General features: G+C 41.6%; 1 protein-coding gene across 1 annotated transcript; it reads left to right on the top strand.

Annotated features, from left to right (window-relative positions):
* The first annotated feature begins 11,934 nt into the window (after positions 1–11,934).
* Positions 11,935–17,661, top strand: UBC (ubiquitin C). Its single transcript, XM_081943406.1, has 2 exons — positions 11,935–12,089; positions 14,769–17,661. The coding sequence occupies exon 2, from the start codon at positions 14,776–14,778 to the stop codon at positions 17,515–17,517; it is 2,742 nt and encodes a 913-aa protein (XP_081799532.1). The 5' UTR covers positions 11,935–12,089; positions 14,769–14,775; the 3' UTR covers positions 17,518–17,661.
* The last annotated feature ends 403 nt before the right edge of the window (positions 17,662–18,064 follow it).

The raw sequence follows: 18,064 nt of genomic DNA, 5'->3' as shown, positions 1-18,064 counted from the left end.
TTTGAATGGTCAGTAAATGAATGATAGTGTCAAGGACTAGCCGTAATTATAAACACCAGAAAGTTCATTGACACAGATCTAAGATCCCCCACTTAGACCTGTTTTCTGCTTAGCATTTATTTTAAAAGTAAGGTTGAGACATACTCCCCTAGAAAAATTATATAATAATATTGTTCCAGTAACTTGAAAGCCATCTTGCAATTTTTGTCTCATGTTTATATTGGAGAAACGATTGATCCAGAAGAAGAGGTCTTTTCATATTGATCATTCTTAATGGGCCTACCAGGAAAAAAATATTTAAATCTCAAAATGGCATTTTAGATTAAGAAATCCTGAAAAAAATCCCGATTGGCACAAATCCAGTACTAAGCTTCTTAAAAGTAGGCAATACGAACAAAGATTACTTGTTGGAAGGATTACGAAAGGATGTTTTAGAAAGCTACAGTTTCCAATATTTAACTATGTAAAGGCCAGATTTGTCTTAAATCTTTTTAGAATAGAATAGAATAACGGAGTTGGAAGGGACCTTGGAGGTCTTCTAGTCCAACCCCCTGCTTAGGCAGGAATCCCTATACTATTTCAGACAAATGGTTATCCAACATCTTCTTTTAAAACTTCCAGTGTTGGGGCATTCACAACTTCTGGAGGCAACTTCTGTTTCACTGATTAATTGTTCTAACTGTCAGGAAATTTCTCCTCAGTTCTAAGTTGCTTCTCTCCTTGATTAGTTTCCACCCATTGCTTCTTGTTCTACCCTCAGGTGCCTTGGAGAATAGTTTGACTCCTTCTTCTTTGGAGCAGCCCCTGAGATATCGGAAGACTGCTATCATGTCTCCCTTGGTCCTTCTTTTCATTAAAGTAGACATACCCAGTTCCTGCAACCGTTCTTCATATGTTTTTTAGCCTCCAATCATCTGAGCCAGTCATCCAGTCAAATCCCTGTGTGAAACTAAAATCAAAGAATTGCTCACAAAATATAGCTATAGCAAATATTCTCAAACTTTTATTACCCCAAAATTGCTTGTCAGACAGTCTTTTCGAACTTCAAGGACCAATTATATGTTCCTTCAGCAACGCCATAACTTGGAACAGTTACTGAATGAATGGTTGTAACTCAAGGACCACCTGTAAAATAAAAACAGTATCACTGAATGTTCTTCATACTGTCCCAACAAACCACCTGTGTGGATTTCATTAATTTTTGTCTTAATAAGAATACATCTGGGAGATTTTCACATATATTTTAGTATACATGTGGCAATCTGTGAGTCAATTTAAATGTCCTGATATAGGTTAATGGGTTTGTCAGTTGTTTTCCAAAGGAAAAAAAAAACCCACATTTATCCAATTTTGGATACTTTACTCAGGTTTGGGAAGTATTGTCCTACCTAGAAGAGATTTTGAGTGATCCAGTTTCGTGAATTCTTGGGATGCTAGGAAATTACTATATTCTCAATAGATAAACTGGTCCTCTATTGCAGTTGTAATAAATATTTAAATAATGTATTCCATTAATGTTGTTGTTTAGGATGAATTCAGTTAAAAAACATTCTGGTGTGATCTTTTTCTGGTCACTCATTGAAACCTCTTCCATTTTTTCTGGAATCTTCTGCACTTTAGTTTTTAAAATGAGCACTGTATAGACATTTCAACAGTGATTCAATTCATTCAGACCTGTCCAAAGAGACCTGACTGGACATGTCCAGCTCCCAGCTGTCATTTCCCGACCATTAGATCATCTCAACTCACTTTCCATCAGAATGTCACAGCTCTCTCTGTTTTGCCAAAGTAGCAGGAAGAAAAGAAAGAAGCACTAGCCACTCGATTCTAAAAATGAAGCTGGTCTATTTGTGTTTATTTTGTTTATTTAGAAGATTTATATGGCCAGCCACTTACTCTCTATGACTTTGTGTGGATTATAAATAAGATTTGTAAGGTTTGAAGAATCACAATCAATCAATAATCAGCCCACAGGAGTATTTTCCAAAGAATAAGATATTTACAAAAGCATAATTTGGAACAGAAATGCACATTCTAGGCCAAAAGCTAAAACTGTGGTTTATTCTGAAGAGGTTTCCGCAAATATATGTACTCCAGTTTTTCTCAACTTAAAAATATGTGGACTTCAACTCCCAGAATTCCCCAGTCACCAAAGGAACATTTGGCTGTTTAAAGTTACAACGGCACTGGAAAAAAGCGACTTATAACTGGTCCTTGCACTTACAACTGTCACGGTATCTCGATGGTCACGTGAATTCAGGTGCTTGGTAACTGGCATGTATTTACAATGTTTGCAATATCCCAGGATCGTGTTGTTGGAAGAAATGTCCTTCTGGGTTCGGCTCCAAGTGGGGAAAAAGACACTGGAGACATGGAGGCTGCTTGGAAAGATGGTTTTAATGGTGGACAGGACCACACGGCTTGAGTCCTGAACAGAAAAGGTGATCACATGCTTCAATGTTGGTGGAGAAGAAGAGAAGAGAAGAGAGGAGGAGGAGAAGGGCTTGCAGGGCTTTTTATAATCTGCTCGGCCCCACATATCTGTTTCCTGTTCCTGTGTAAGAAATGTATTCTGATTGGTTGCCAGACTCCCATGGGCCCGTGCAAGGGCAATCCTCTAGGCTGAGTTTTGAATCCAGGTTTGGTTGAGTTCTCAGATGCCATGTGGTCAGTTGAGTAAAGTGCCAATATTATCATGCCTTAATCCCATCCCCCTGGAGCTGAAGTGGAGAACTCTTTATTATGTAAAGTGGACTAGCTTGGCCTTCTTAATGGCCCATTGACAAAGTGGGGATGGGCCAGAAGATGCAGGAATTTACTTTGTGTTTAAAATGTGTTTCTCCCTTTTTCACATCCAGGAAAATATAATATTCTGCCCTTTCAATATTTCCTAGGATATTTCATTTTTCTGGGAGAGGGCTGGGTGATAACTTCCTACACCAGGATCGTATGATCACCATCTGTGATCTCCCGAGCAGGCTTCCAATAAGCAAAGTCAATGGGAGATGCTGGATTTGCTTAACGACAACATAGTTCACATAACAACTGCAGCAATTCATTTAACATCTGTGGCAAAAAAAGATCATAAAATCGGGCAGAATTCACTTAGCAATGGAAATTCTCACACCAATTTTGGTTAGGAGTCAAGGACTATCTGTTCTTTAGGAAAACATGCTCCCTTCCACACACGTAGTAAAAGTGATTACTTCTGAGTATAAATGGAAGAAAAACAACGATTTCCTATCTATTGTCAACTGCTTTTTCTTAGGAGACAAACAAGGCAGTTCTGTAAAATCTATTTGGTTTCATATTGCCTAGAAACCTTTTGATATAATCAAAGCAATCGCCCTCTCTAATGCTGTACAAGACTCCATATAATATCTCTTTTGTAAACATGATACTTCTTTCCAAATAGTAGGTTTTTTTTTTACTCCGTTGCCAAGTGATGTGTTGTTTTTTAAACCTCAAGCTGATTTCAATTCTTCTGAGGACTCTCAATCCAACCACGTGATCAAGCTGGTCATAAGATTGCAATGTGTATTTGCATGCCCTCCGCAATGTTCCCAGCAGCAATTGTTCTCCAGAATTATCAGCATAGCATAGAAATGTCTTTTAAAGGTGTGGCAGACCGAATCACAATTCTCCCTTGCTTGCACCATGGAAATCTCCATATATATTTACAAACCCTACAAATTATTGCCAAATGTTACGTTTTTTTCTTGACGCAGAATTCCTCAGACAGAAGATGGGTAGAAATTGTTTTCAAGGTAGTTTATAAAAGTAGAGAAGTCCTGAGATGGGTAGCGACTAGGTTAGTGCAAACACATTTTAATTCTTTTATCTCATCTCCTGCCTTTCATTTCTTTGGCTGTTTCTTGTTTTTTTTTCTCCCCTGTGAGTTGCTGATCCCAAAAGGAAAAGGCACAAGGGATATCCTTTCTCAGAATTATGTCCACCTGAGTCTCAGATCATGAATCGACAAACATCAAGGGAGGGGACAAAAGCTGTTTTTATCCACAAAGTGTTGAAGGTTCTCAGATGCCCTGCTGCACAGATAACTGGATGTAAGTCCCTGAGGTTGGACACCAGGGGCCAATTGAAATTACTGCTGGTATTCTGCCCTCTTTATTGCCCAGCAGTATCCGTCCCTGGGCTACTGGATCAGAGGTGAGTTCCTACCAGTTCAGACCAGTTCGGCCGAGTAGGTAGTAACTTGGCTTGCTACGTCCCTGAACTGGTTCTATTGTCGGCAGCGCCATCTTGATTTATGGTTCTGCGCATGCTCAGATCTTCATTGCAAAATTGTATTTTTCCCCTGTTTTTTTAAAAACAATTTTTATTTGTTTTTGAACAAGGACAAACAAACATAAAAATAAAAAACCCATCTTCCATTACAAATTGTAGAAAGTGTGTCAGTTGGTTATAGTATTTCCATGCATCTCTTCCATAGTCACCACCTGCTTTTCATATCAAATCGCATATTTTAAATTCCCCTATATTCATGTATATCACAATTATTATATCTCAACGTTAATTTGACTATAATTGATTTTACGGCCTTTTATATATAATATTCAAAATCTAGAATAGGATTATATGATAACATTCCATTAAAGCATCCTAAGATCATCCAATCACAATACATCTTTATAACATATTCTAGATAAAGCGTTTAAACCTCCTCTCATAATCTTCATGTGTTGTTTATATAAAATTTCATATTATCAAACTAATATATCTATATGTATTGTTATCATTATTAATCATTATTTAACTATAGCTATTGTCGCTTCATTTTATACATACTACTAGTAAACTAAATCTCTTGGCAACATGTTGTTCCTTTCGTATCTCATAAAAGCTTGAAACCCAACATCTGTTATTTCCATCAGCTTATCTTTGGTTATCTCTAGTGCTTCCACCAAGATTTCTCTCCTCATCTCCATCCATTTTTCTCTCTTTTCTTCTTCTGTGCTTTGAAGTCTGGGGTAGAGTTCCAATCCATCTATCTCCCCTTTCCATATTCTGCTCTTGCCATTACCAACGACGCTCACTTTGTTGTCAGGATCCACAGTTTTCTTATCTCTTTGCTCATTTTTTTCTTCCATCTTTTGAACTCTGTCCTCCACTTTCTTCATTTGGTAAACATCCTCAGTTTCTCCATCAGACTTTTCTGTTTTGTATTCCATATTCTCCAATCTCTTTTCAATTCTGTCACAACTAATAGATTTTGAATTTCAAACATAATCATTTGCAATGTTAGTTTCTTTTTCCTGTTGAGCCATTCTTTCAATTTTGCAGACATTGCAACTATAGGGTTCAAGGCTATTTTAATAAATTTCAAACAGGTTCATTTGTTATCTTTCAAGTCAAAATGTTGTCTTCCCTCTAATAGCTAGTGATAGAACTTCCAAAAGGCACCTGTATAAACACTATCACTGTCAGTAAACAAACTGAAAGAACATTGAATCTCAAGTGATCAAAGAGAAAGAAGAAAAAACAATGTATCCAGCCTCCAGCCTCTAAGTGGCAATGTAACTACTTTTCCTCCAGTTGTTACAACCCTCTTTATAATCCTTCTTATTATCTTCTTTATATTCCAAGCTTAAGAAAGAAAGAAAAACCCTTAAATGGAGATCAAAAACAATCCAATCAATCAAATCAAGCATTATTTAAAAAAAGGAGAATTTTAATCCATAGGTATAAGCAAAAGTGAAAAAAAGAAGAAAGAATTAATCCATTCAGTTTAAAAAGTAGGGAGCCCCTGCAAAAGTTCCATCCATGAAAAAAAAATAGAAACTGGATAACACACTAAATTCAATGAAGATCAATCTCGCCGCCTACAGTCTTCTGTCTTCAATCTTAACTTAATTTTTTTTCTTGGGAAGTCTCTTCCTCTAATAATAAAATTTCCTCACCAATTCAACACACTTTCTCTTTCCGCTTTCTTCCTGTTCTGGAGCTGTCCCAACTTCAGCAGTGTTTCTGTCCCTGAGATCAGCAGGAGGTGCCCTTCTCAATCACCGTCTCTGTGGGACAGTTTAGGTCCAATTGGACCATCCAGCGGCAGAAATTCATCTGTGATCTCGGAGTACCAAGATCGCACGTTGTGTGTCGCAACGTCAGCTCTCTTCCCCAAACCCGTTTTCAAATGTTCTGCGCATGCGCAGACCTTTTTATCTGCAAATGTGCACATATGCAGAGTGTGTGTTTGGTGTGCGTGCGAGCAAAGTGAGCGCACATGCAAAATATTTTGCGTGCCGAACTGGCAGTAATGCCGGTAGCAATTCACCCCTGTACTGGATGTCAGTACCAGACTGGCAATACAATCCCTGAGGTTTGGATGTTTGGGGATTTCAATTTGCAACCTAGTGGTGTCAATTCAAGGAAGCTCGAAAGTTTGTGGCCTCTATGGTAACCATGGACCTGCCTCAAGTCATAGACAACCTGATGCATACCATCAGTTGCATATTGGATCCGTTTTTCGTCTTAGGACAGTTGTGATGTGATATGATAGTAGAGGACATTAACACATCTGTTGTGGTGGTCAGGTCATTGATTACTTTCAGAGTAACTGGTACCACCTTCCGTTATTGGAAAACAGAGCTTATTTGATCGGCCTGCCTTAGGCACTAGATGGATCTTATGGGGTTCCAGACAGAGACTGGAGTTCTCTCTGAGGATCCGGTGGGTGGTTTGACCAAGACCTTGATCACCACCTGAGACTGATGGGTGTCAGGCCCATTGGACTTCATCATCCCATCACCCCTTCTCCCTGTACACTGTGCTCAGGACAAAAAAATAATTTACTGAGTAGCTCCAGGAGATGAAGTGCCAGAAGAGACAACTGGAGAATTATGAGAGGAAGACTCATTGCAAAACTGATTAAATATGTGTAAGAGCCCATATTATAGATGATATTCTAGATTGTGGTGATCAAGGGTGGTGAACCATTAAGATTTGTCCACTCGTATTGCATCTGTTGATAACTGCCCAGTGGCTCTTTTTGTGTTGATTTGGTCCCTGCTAGGTAGGGACAGGACACAAGATTATCTGCAAGGCTGCTGTATGGAATAATTTGCCTTTTTGATAAGTTACTCAGATTCATGTTGAATTGACTCGGATGGACCAGGAGTGAGGTCTTGTATGATCTGGGTTGAGTGGGAGATGGTGAGTCATGAGGAACTAGACATTGTCTGTGCTATTAGTTCAGTTGTTGGTGGGATCCAAGTCCCTCTTGGATTAAGACAGCCAGGGTGTAGCCTGTAGTTCAGTACATGTGATAGTGTCAATCTCTTTGAGAAGGAGCCTTCTACTTTGAAGGAGGTTCTTGAGTACCCTCAGGCTGTTCACAATGTGTTTAGGACCATTGCAGCGTCCCGTGGACATATGACCACCATTTACATGCTTCACTGCTTGCTTCCGACCAAGAGTCAAAGGAAAAATCAACAAGTTGCAGTCACACGATGTCCCGCTTAACAACCACTGTGGAAGTTAGTTCATAAGTCCATCATCGTCATGTGATGTCTTGCTTAATCAGCTGGTGTCTCCAAAATAATATGTAAAAAATATTGGTTAAAAAGATCACCCAAGTAGTTTGTTTTCTTTAACAGTTTCTCTGTCGTTAGGAAAATATGGAAAGCTTGGGAAATTTCCAAAGGGAAGGTAATTCTTCTAAAACCATGCCGTTTAGCAAATGACTGCAGATTCAGCTTTATCGTAAAAAAGTATCTGAAATTTAGTAGAGATGGATGGGGACACTTTGGAACAGAAAATGCAATTGTCTACTTACTCTACTATCTATGGAGACCAAATGGTTAGATTTGTATAACAGCTCAGCTGGTTCAGCCCTTTTTGTAGACTTGCAAAATATGCTGAATCACAAACTGTGGGCTGGGTTTAATTAAGACACTGAACTAAAAATATAGGCAAGATGAAAACAAATTAAGGCAGCTTTGCTATGCATCTATGGGGGAGGGAATCAAGTGAAGTTGTGCACAGCATGACTTCATTGTGCAAATGACAGAAACTATGCAATCAGCATCTGTCATCAACAGATAACCCAATTCCCATCGTTTGCATGATGACATCAAGATATCTTCACAGTCTGGAATAGAGGTGACTTGCTAAAAGTCTCCCTATATTTGAGGGACCTCACAGGGGAGGGGATCAGACTATTCTCCAAAACATGTGAAGCAGTGGCAGGATTCATTTTTTTTTTACTACCTGTTCTGTGGATGTGGCTTGGTGGGAGTGGCATGGTTTGGAGGGTGTGGCTTTGTGGGCATGGCAGGGGAAGGATACTGTAAAATCTCCATTCCCATCCCACTGCAGGGGAAGGTTACTGGAAAAAACCCATTCCCTCCTGATCAGCTGGGACCCAGGAGGCAGAGAATAGATGGGGGTAGGGCCAGTCAGAGGTGGTATTTGCCGGTTCTCCGAACTACTCAAAATTTCCGCTACTGGTTCTCCAGAACTGGTCAGAACCTGCTGAATAACACCTCTGATGTGAGGGGCTGGACAAGAAATAAAGATTGGAAACTTAACAAAGAGAAATCCAACGTAGAACTAAGGTGAAATTTCCTGACAGTGAAAACAATTAATCAGTGGAACAGCTTGCCTTCAGAAGTTGTGGGTGCTCTATCACTGAAGTTTTTAAAGAGACTGGACAGCCATTTGTCTGAATGGTATATAGTTTCCTGCTTGAGTAGGGAGTTGGACAAGAAGACCTCCAAGGTCCCTTCCAACTCTGTTATTCTGTTATCACTGGAGGTTTTCAAGACATGATTGGAGAGCCACTTGCCCAGAATGGTATAGGTTCTCCTGCTTGAGCAAGGGGTTGGACTAGAAGACCTCCAAGGGCCCTTCCAATTCTGTTGTACTGTTAATACAGTTAGTTAATACCACTTTAAAGGACCTGGTTAACCTATGATTTGAATGCAGTTATAGCTGAAAAGAAGTCCATAATCTCCACTTAATATATCTTTCATTAGACTAGACCCTCCTATATGATGGGTTTCTACCGCATGCTAAGCCAAAATATGTCCAGCTTGGTTTTGGTTTAGAACTTTATACAAAACAGCTTGCACCGATCTGTCAGTTGAACTTTGTTCAGTAAACTATGGAAAAGCAAGACAGTGTTCAAGTACAGATCTCATAGTTCAAAAGCCTCCACGGTCAGGTCACCTGCGGAAGATAAATGATGTCCCATAGATCATGATGTCATACTATAAATGAGGCAAATTATGTACTTGCACTATGAGCAAAAGAAAGTTCAAATATCATTTTGACATCATTGTTGCTTTTACTGGACACCTGATTGTGGTTATATTCACTCACCAAGCCAAACTGTTGTTTCTAATCCACCCTCAAACACTTCTCTTTTAGGGGTTCTCTTAGAAAAAATGGTACAATAAAGATACCCAGACCATTTGCTATCAAACTTCAATCAATCAATTAAAACTTTATTACAAGCATAGCCAGCGTAATAGTAAACTTCAAATAGTTACAGAAGGTAATTCTGCTTATAAAAGTAGTCCTTAACTTATATCCATATTCGAATTTGGAATTGTTGCTGTTGTTGTTAGTTGCGAAGTTGTGTCCAACGCATCGCGACCCCTCCAGGCCTTCCTGTCCTCTACCATCCTCTGGAGTCCATATAAGCTCACGCCTACTGCTTTAGTGACTCCATCCAGCCACCTCATTCTATTCTTCTTTTGCCCTTAATCTTTCTCAGCATTAGGCTCTTCTCCAGTGAGTCCTTCCTTCTCATTAGGTGGCCAAAGTATTTGAGTTTCATCTTCAGGATCTGGTCTTCTAAAGAGCAGTCAGGGTTGATCTCCTCCAGGACTGACCAGTTTGATTGCCTTTCAATCCAAGAGACTCGCAGGAGTTTTCTCCAGCACCATAGTTCAAAGGCTGTTCATAGTTCAAATTACAATTGTTAAATTGTGCTGGCCATGATGTGGATCACCACATAAATGTGCCCAATTTATAAACTCTTTTGCAGCAGTCATTAAGTGAATCCATTGTGTACAATGGGTGCTTTTTGTCAGAAGTAAATGTTGGTTTCCCAGAAAAAAAAGTTATTTGTGGTTCATAAATGCGGTCTAGGCATTGAATGCCCAAAATGTGAATTTGGGTCATAAGGAAGCCTGGGGAGATCTGTTGTAACTTTGAATGATTGCTAAGTGATCAGTCATAAGTTGGTGATTATCTGTATATTAAAACAAGTTATAGTTACACCACAGTTTTCTTCTCTACTCTTTCCTCAGGCAGAGGGACAAATTTTTGGGAGAGATCCAAGGAGGAAACTCTTGCAGCCAACAGCATAAACACAAGATTGGATTTCAGATGCCTTTTGCCTCTTCAAAAATAATAAAACCCTCCAAAGAAGCAAACAAGTTCAGTCTCAGGCTTCCCTCTTCCTGGAGGAGAGGAAAAACAGGATTTTCCAGGAACAGAACTAGAGCAGACCAGGAGAAAAACAACCTTTAGCAGCTCTGTTGTTGCCTTCCATTTGTTTTTTGAAACCAAAGCTGGTTGATAAGAAGACTCTGACCTTCCAAAACTATTTATCACATGAGTGCCTTGGCATTTTAAGAAAAGTCTCTTTGGAGTGTTATTCTTGCACTCTTTTTCCTTCTCTTTCTCATTTTCTTTCCTTCTTGGTCTTTTTTCCTTTCTAATCTTCCTTCACTCTTTTTTCTTTCCTTCTCATCTTTTTCCCTTTCTCATCTCCTTCATTCACATTTTTCCCTTCTCATTTCCCTTCCTTTTCTTTCATTTTTTCTTCTTGCCTTTTCCCTTTTTCTTTCTTTCTCATTTTTCCCTTTCATTTTCCTTCCTTCCTTGTCTCATTTTTCCTGTCTTTTCCCTTCCTTTTCTTTTTTCTTTTCCTTTTTTTCCCATTCTCATTTCTCTTCCTTCCTTTCATTTTTCCTTTTTCCCCTTTCTTTTTCCTTCCTTTTCTTTCTTCCTTTTCTTCTCATTTTTTCATTTTTCATATTCCTTTCCTTTTTTCTCATTTTCCTTCTTCTTCCTTATCTTTTCCCTTTTCTCACTCCTTTCCCTTTTTGTTTTGTTTTTCTACATTAATGCCTTTTTAAAAACCATATGTGGTATTCCAAAAAAGGAACTTTCATGTTGAAATAGGAAAAAGAACAAAATTAAGCTCCTCAAGGCAGTCAAACTTCCTCTTCAGAAAAGCAATGGCAGAAGGGGACAAAACACCTTGAATCTAAAATGCACTCTGTTTTTTAACTCAAAAAAGTGTTTTATGCATACTTTCCCCCCTTTTCCTTATATTGTTTCACTCTTGATCAGTGATTAAACGCCTCAGAGACGTTTTCCCGCCCTTTGACCCTCAAAACAGTCCTAATCCCCCACCCCCCGCCAACGAGTTGGTTGTTCTACGCATGCGCCAACAGGCCAACAGGCCTTTCTTCCTTCCTGCCCTTTCTCGAAATCTGCTTCTCAGGGACAGAAGGCCTTAGCAACAAGAATGACCTCACTGCACACCAATCAGAGGCGGGCTTCTCTGGGACGTTGCTTTCCCCCCATTGCTAACCGCCCAGGCGCAGAGTCCCGATCTTTCCAGAGCTTTCCTAGCGATTGCATCTTGCGGAAGCCAATCAGGGCCCGTTCTTTCTGTCTCCCACCAATGGCGGTCCAGCTACGTTTTAGCCCCACCTCTTAACTTCGTAGAATTATTCTCCCGATGACAAGGGACTTTTTATCTCTACTTGATATCCTTCCTCCCCTCACTGCCTTCACTTCATCCCTTCGGAGACCGGTATTAATAGGGAAGCCTATATCGTTTAATTTAGTTTTATTTTTCTATTTTTTCGTCGAATGAGAAGAAACCGAGAGGCAGAACCCGCTTTTTAGGGCGTTCTCCGAAGGGACTATTTCCTCGCGCGGAAGGATATCGAAGGGAATCTGAAGGGAGGGAGGACGAAGACGGAACCCTATAAATAGTAGTGACGTGTTGCTGGGCAGACAGTTGCGAAGAAGAAAAGTCGTTGGAGGTCGGATCTGCTGTCACCGCGCCATATTATTTATTTCCTTCTGGCTGCCTGAGTGAAGCGGTAAGCTGACGAAGAATAGGTTATGATTCACGTTCCTCTGAATAATTTTTAGTTTGTTAATAATAATTAATAATAATTATTTAAAAATATTCCGTCTTTATTCGGGATATTTAGCTGCTCCTTTTCGGACAGGGCTCGGGGTGGCGTCACTGTTGGCCATTGTGGCGAGGCGCGGGGCCCGTGAGGTGGGCCCCGTCTAATCCCGGGAAGAGGAGATAGGGTGGCTCCGCGGGGTGGGGGCGGGGGCGGCTGAAGGGCGGCGGGTGGTGCTCGGAGTTGCCGCTTTCGGCGCCCGAGAGATCAACATTTAGAAAAGGGGTTAGCGCTCACTTAGTTATGGATTTCGACGGCCTGATCCCTCTCCGCGTCCCACCTTAGGCTATATAAGCGCAGCTTCTCGGTAGGATTTCCTCCTAGGCGAATGTAAGTGAGCCTCCCCCCCACCGGGTCTGGGCGCTCCTTTATTTGCGTTAATTAGGTGAGGTATTTGTAGCTGAACCCCATTCGAGGGAGAAGGGAAGGGCGGTGGATTGGAGTGTTTTTCTTTCGAAAGTAAATCTCTTCACTAAAGGGGTATTTGTCCCACTAAATAAGTTACAAGGTTCCCTATGGTGACTACGAGCTTTTTATTTCTCTCTACCTCTCTCTCTCTATGTATATGTAGATCTACCTCTTTCCCTTCCTCCCCTCTCTTTGTCTGTCTGTCTCTCTCTCTCTCTCTACTGTGTGTGTGTGTGTGTATCTCGAACTCTTTCCCTCCTCCCTCTAGATCAGTGTTTCTCAACCGTGTCAACTTAAAGATGTCTGGACTTCAACTCCCAGAATTCCTCAGCCAGGTGGCTGAGGAATTCTGGGAGTTGAAGTCCAGACACATCTTCAAGTTGACACGGTTGAGAAACACTGCTCTAGATCTTTCTCTCCGTCTCTTTCCCCCTCTATATGTATATATCTCCCCGTCTCTTCCTCCCCCCTCTGCCTCTCTCTATATGTATATCTACCTCTTAATATCTCTCCCTCTCTCTGCCCCTCTCTATATATGTGTATATGTGAATCTCTACCTTGTTCTACCCTTCTCTCTCCCCCGCTTGTCTATCTGTATATATGTATATCTCTACCTCTTTCTCTCCCTCCTGCGTCTCTCTGCCCCCCCTCTTTCTATGTATATATCTACCTCTTTTTTCTCTCCCTCCTCTATATCTACCTCTTTCTCTCCCTCCCTCTCACCCCCCCCCCCTCCGCCTCCATCCATCCTATTGGGCGCAACTCTGTTGCATTGCTTGTTGAGAAGATTACAAAAGGTTGATGTTGCCCCATTTCAAGACTTTTTCTTGCCACAGTTATTAAGTGAATCTGGCTTCGCCATCGACCTCGCAAAGGGGGAATCAGATGACCTGACACAGCAAAGCATCTGAATTTTGAGCACGTCCCTGGGGCTGCTGCAGTGGTGATAAGTCACTTTTTCAATGCTGCAGTCACTAAATGAGGTCTTGTAAATCAAGGACTACCTATACTTAGGAGTACAATTGAGCCCGAAATGTATGTTGCCAAGTGAGACATTTTTTTAAGCAAGATTTGCCCCATTTTAAGATCTTTCTTGCCACAGTTAAGTGAATCATTGCTGTTAAATAAGTTAAGAGTGTGGTTGATAAGTTTAATCTAGCTTCCTACATTGGTTTTGCTGGTCAGAAGGTCCCAAAAGGGCATGACCTCAGGACACTGAAACACTCATTAATTTAATATGATTAAGTTGCCAAGCATCTGAACTTTGATCACAGGACTATGGGGATGCTGCCACACCTTATACCTTATTTAGTGTAAAAACTGATCATAAGCCACTTTGTCATTGCTGTTAATGTCTTTGAAGAATCACTAATTGAACTGTTGTAAGTTGAGGACTATCTGTATGTGTGCTATTATTATGCAGGGATAATAAAACCCTGTTAAACAATACAAAAGCTGGAGCTTTAATAAGATAAGCTTTCTAATGCCCTTCTCAGAATTAAATACCTAATGGGCAGTTTAGAAACTCTGCAACTATGACCTGCATGCCATTGGTGCAATTTTGAATTATTTCCTGATACAGTTAAATGCGATATTTACATGCTAATAGGTACTGCAGGATAACCTTTCTGAGTTAGCAGTTCCCTGCAGTTGTTTACAGGACCTCAAGATAGCCTGGTGGATATTGGTTGTCAGATACAGTATTTATGGGGACTAGAAGTCCCTACATAAGATGCTGTTTTGGAAAGATAAGCTACAATTTTTTGTTGCAATTTGATTATTCATTTGATAGCATTGGAAATTTGAGGGGCAGAGACTCTTGCAGTGCTTGTTTTTTTAATGTTATACATCAATTATACATTGTATATTGCCTATAAATATAGGAATACAGCAGTAAATTCAAATCAGTACAAAACTTGAATTTCTAATTGAACTGGGCAGCTATTTAATACTTTAATACCTTATAGTATTTCATATTAATGATAGGATTTTTAGGTATAAGATGGAACAATATTATCTAGTGCAGTGCAATTCATATGGGTGATTAAATAAAGTGGGTGCTTTATTTCTACCTCAAAATATGTTTTTGAGTGTTTTTGTAAAGTTAGCTTTCTGTATATATAGAACTTTATATTCTGATGCAGCCAGCTCTAATTTTCTAATGCTATGTCATTGCAGATAAAAAATGCAGATCTTTGTGAAGACCTTGACTGGCAAGACCATCACCCTGGAGGTGGAGCCAAGTGACACCATTGAGAATGTGAAGGCCAAGATCCAGGATAAGGAAGGCATTCCTCCAGACCAACAGAGGCTGATCTTTGCCGGCAAGCAGCTGGAAGATGGCCGCACCCTCTCCGATTACAATATCCAGAAGGAGTCTACCCTCCATCTTGTCCTGCGTCTGAGAGGTGGGATGCAGATCTTTGTGAAGACCTTGACTGGCAAGACCATTACCCTGGAGGTGGAGCCAAGTGACACCATTGAGAATGTGAAGGCCAAGATCCAGGACAAAGAAGGCATTCCTCCAGACCAACAGAGGCTGATCTTTGCTGGCAAGCAATTAGAAGATGGCCGCACCCTTTCTGACTACAACATCCAGAAGGAATCCACTCTCCATCTTGTCCTGCGTCTGAGAGGTGGGATGCAGATCTTTGTGAAGACCTTGACTGGCAAGACCATTACCCTGGAGGTGGAGCCAAGTGACACCATTGAGAATGTGAAGGCCAAGATCCAGGACAAAGAAGGCATTCCTCCAGACCAACAGAGGCTGATCTTTGCTGGCAAGCAATTAGAAGATGGCCGCACCCTTTCTGACTACAACATCCAGAAGGAATCCACTCTCCATCTTGTCCTGCGTCTGAGAGGTGGGATGCAGATCTTTGTGAAGACCTTGACTGGCAAGACCATTACCCTGGAGGTGGAACCTAGTGACACCATTGAGAATGTGAAGGCCAAGATCCAGGACAAAGAAGGCATTCCTCCAGACCAACAGAGGCTGATCTTTGCCGGCAAGCAGTTGGAAGATGGCCGCACCCTCTCGGACTACAACATCCAGAAGGAATCCACTCTCCATCTTGTCCTGCGTCTGAGAGGTGGGATGCAGATCTTTGTGAAGACCTTGACTGGCAAGACCATTACCCTGGAGGTGGAGCCAAGTGACACCATTGAGAATGTGAAGGCCAAGATCCAGGACAAAGAAGGCATTCCTCCAGACCAACAGAGGCTGATCTTTGCTGGCAAGCAATTAGAAGATGGCCGCACCCTTTCTGACTACAACATCCAGAAGGAATCCACTCTCCATCTTGTCCTGCGTCTGAGAGGTGGGATGCAGATCTTTGTGAAGACCTTGACTGGCAAGACCATTACCCTGGAGGTGGAACCTAGTGACACCATTGAGAATGTGAAGGCCAAGATCCAGGACAAAGAAGGCATTCCTCCAGACCAACAGAGGCTGATCTTTGCCGGCAAGCAGTTGGAAGATGGCCGCACCCTCTCGGACTACAACATCCAGAAGGAATCCACTCTCCATCTTGTCCTGCGTCTGAGGGGTGGGATGCAGATCTTTGTGAAGACCTTGACTGGCAAGACCATTACCCTGGAGGTGGAACCTAGTGACACCATTGAGAATGTGAAGGCCAAGATCCAGGACAAAGAAGGCATTCCTCCAGACCAACAGAGGCTGATCTTTGCCGGCAAGCAGCTGGAAGATGGCCGCACCCTCTCCGACTACAACATCCAGAAGGAGTCTACCCTCCATCTTGTCCTGCGTCTGAGAGGTGGGATGCAGATCTTTGTGAAGACCTTGACTGGCAAGACCATCACTCTTGAGGTGGAACCTAGTGATACCATTGAGAATGTGAAGGCCAAGATCCAGGATAAGGAAGGCATTCCTCCAGACCAACAGAGGCTCATCTTTGCTGGAAAGCAGTTGGAAGATGGCCGCACCCTCTCGGACTACAACATCCAGAAGGAATCCACTCTCCATCTTGTCCTGCGTCTGAGGGGTGGGATGCAGATCTTTGTGAAGACCTTGACTGGCAAGACCATTACCCTGGAGGTGGAACCCAGTGACACCATTGAGAATGTGAAGGCCAAGATCCAGGACAAAGAAGGCATTCCTCCAGACCAACAGAGGCTCATCTTTGCTGGAAAGCAGTTGGAAGATGGTCGCACCCTCTCGGACTACAATATCCAGAAGGAATCCACTCTCCATCTTGTCCTGCGTTTGAGGGGTGGGATGCAGATCTTTGTGAAGACCCTGACTGGGAAGACAATCACCCTGGAGGTGGAACCCAGTGACACCATTGAGAATGTGAAGGCCAAGATTCAGGACAAAGAAGGCATTCCTCCAGACCAACAGAGGCTGATCTTTGCTGGAAAGCAGTTGGAAGATGGCCGCACCCTCTCGGACTACAACATCCAGAAGGAATCCACTCTCCATCTTGTCCTGCGTCTGAGAGGTGGGATGCAGATCTTTGTGAAGACCTTGACTGGCAAGACCATTACCCTGGAGGTGGAACCTAGTGATACCATTGAGAATGTGAAGGCCAAGATCCAGGACAAAGAAGGCATTCCTCCAGACCAACAGAGGCTCATCTTTGCTGGAAAGCAGTTGGAAGATGGTCGCACCCTCTCGGACTACAATATCCAGAAGGAATCCACTCTCCATCTTGTCCTGCGTTTGAGGGGTGGGATGCAGATCTTTGTGAAGACCCTGACTGGGAAGACAATCACCCTGGAGGTGGAACCCAGTGACACCATTGAGAATGTGAAGGCCAAGATTCAGGACAAAGAAGGCATTCCTCCAGACCAACAGAGGCTGATCTTTGCTGGAAAGCAGTTGGAAGATGGTCGCACCCTCTCGGACTACAACATCCAGAAGGAGTCCACTCTCCATCTTGTCCTGCGTCTGAGAGGAGGCATTTAGATGTTTTGAACAATTTTCAAATTGCCAGTAAAATTTGTTTGCACTGTAGCAGTATAATGGCTTAATATTGTAAGGTTAATGCAAGTTTCCAGTAACTGCTAGACTGTTTGTGTCAATGCTAATAAAGTTTTCTGTTGCACATTATTTAGTAGTAACTCCTTTGTTAATGTCTGTTCCTAGTTCTGTTATATAAATACTAAAACTATGAAAACACACCCCACATCAAGATAGATAATACTTCTGATTGTTTGTAGAAACCATTCTACCTAGACATCGTGTTTACTATGGTGCAAAAATCCTTGGGTGCATTGCCTTCCTCGATGGATCAATTCTTTATATCACTACAGTTAGGTTTATATATAGGTATTCATTAAATGACTAATTGAATTGTTTCAAAGTTGAGAAACGTTAGTAGTTTTGTTCACGATCTTTACTCTTGGAGAACAGCAAAATGGAATGAATAATTTCTGTAATGAGTTAGCAACACCACTCTGGTAGCCTTAACTCCTATTTCTACAGGAAAGAAGCAAGAGTGCATTGTGATGAA

This window comes from Natrix helvetica, assembly GCF_964273705.1.
Source record: "Natrix helvetica genome assembly, chromosome: 2".
NCBI classification, from domain to species: Eukaryota; Metazoa; Chordata; class Lepidosauria; order Squamata; family Natricidae; genus Natrix; species Natrix helvetica.
Note: the sequence above shows the minus strand (reverse complement) of the source record. Positions and strands in the feature narration are given on the sequence as shown.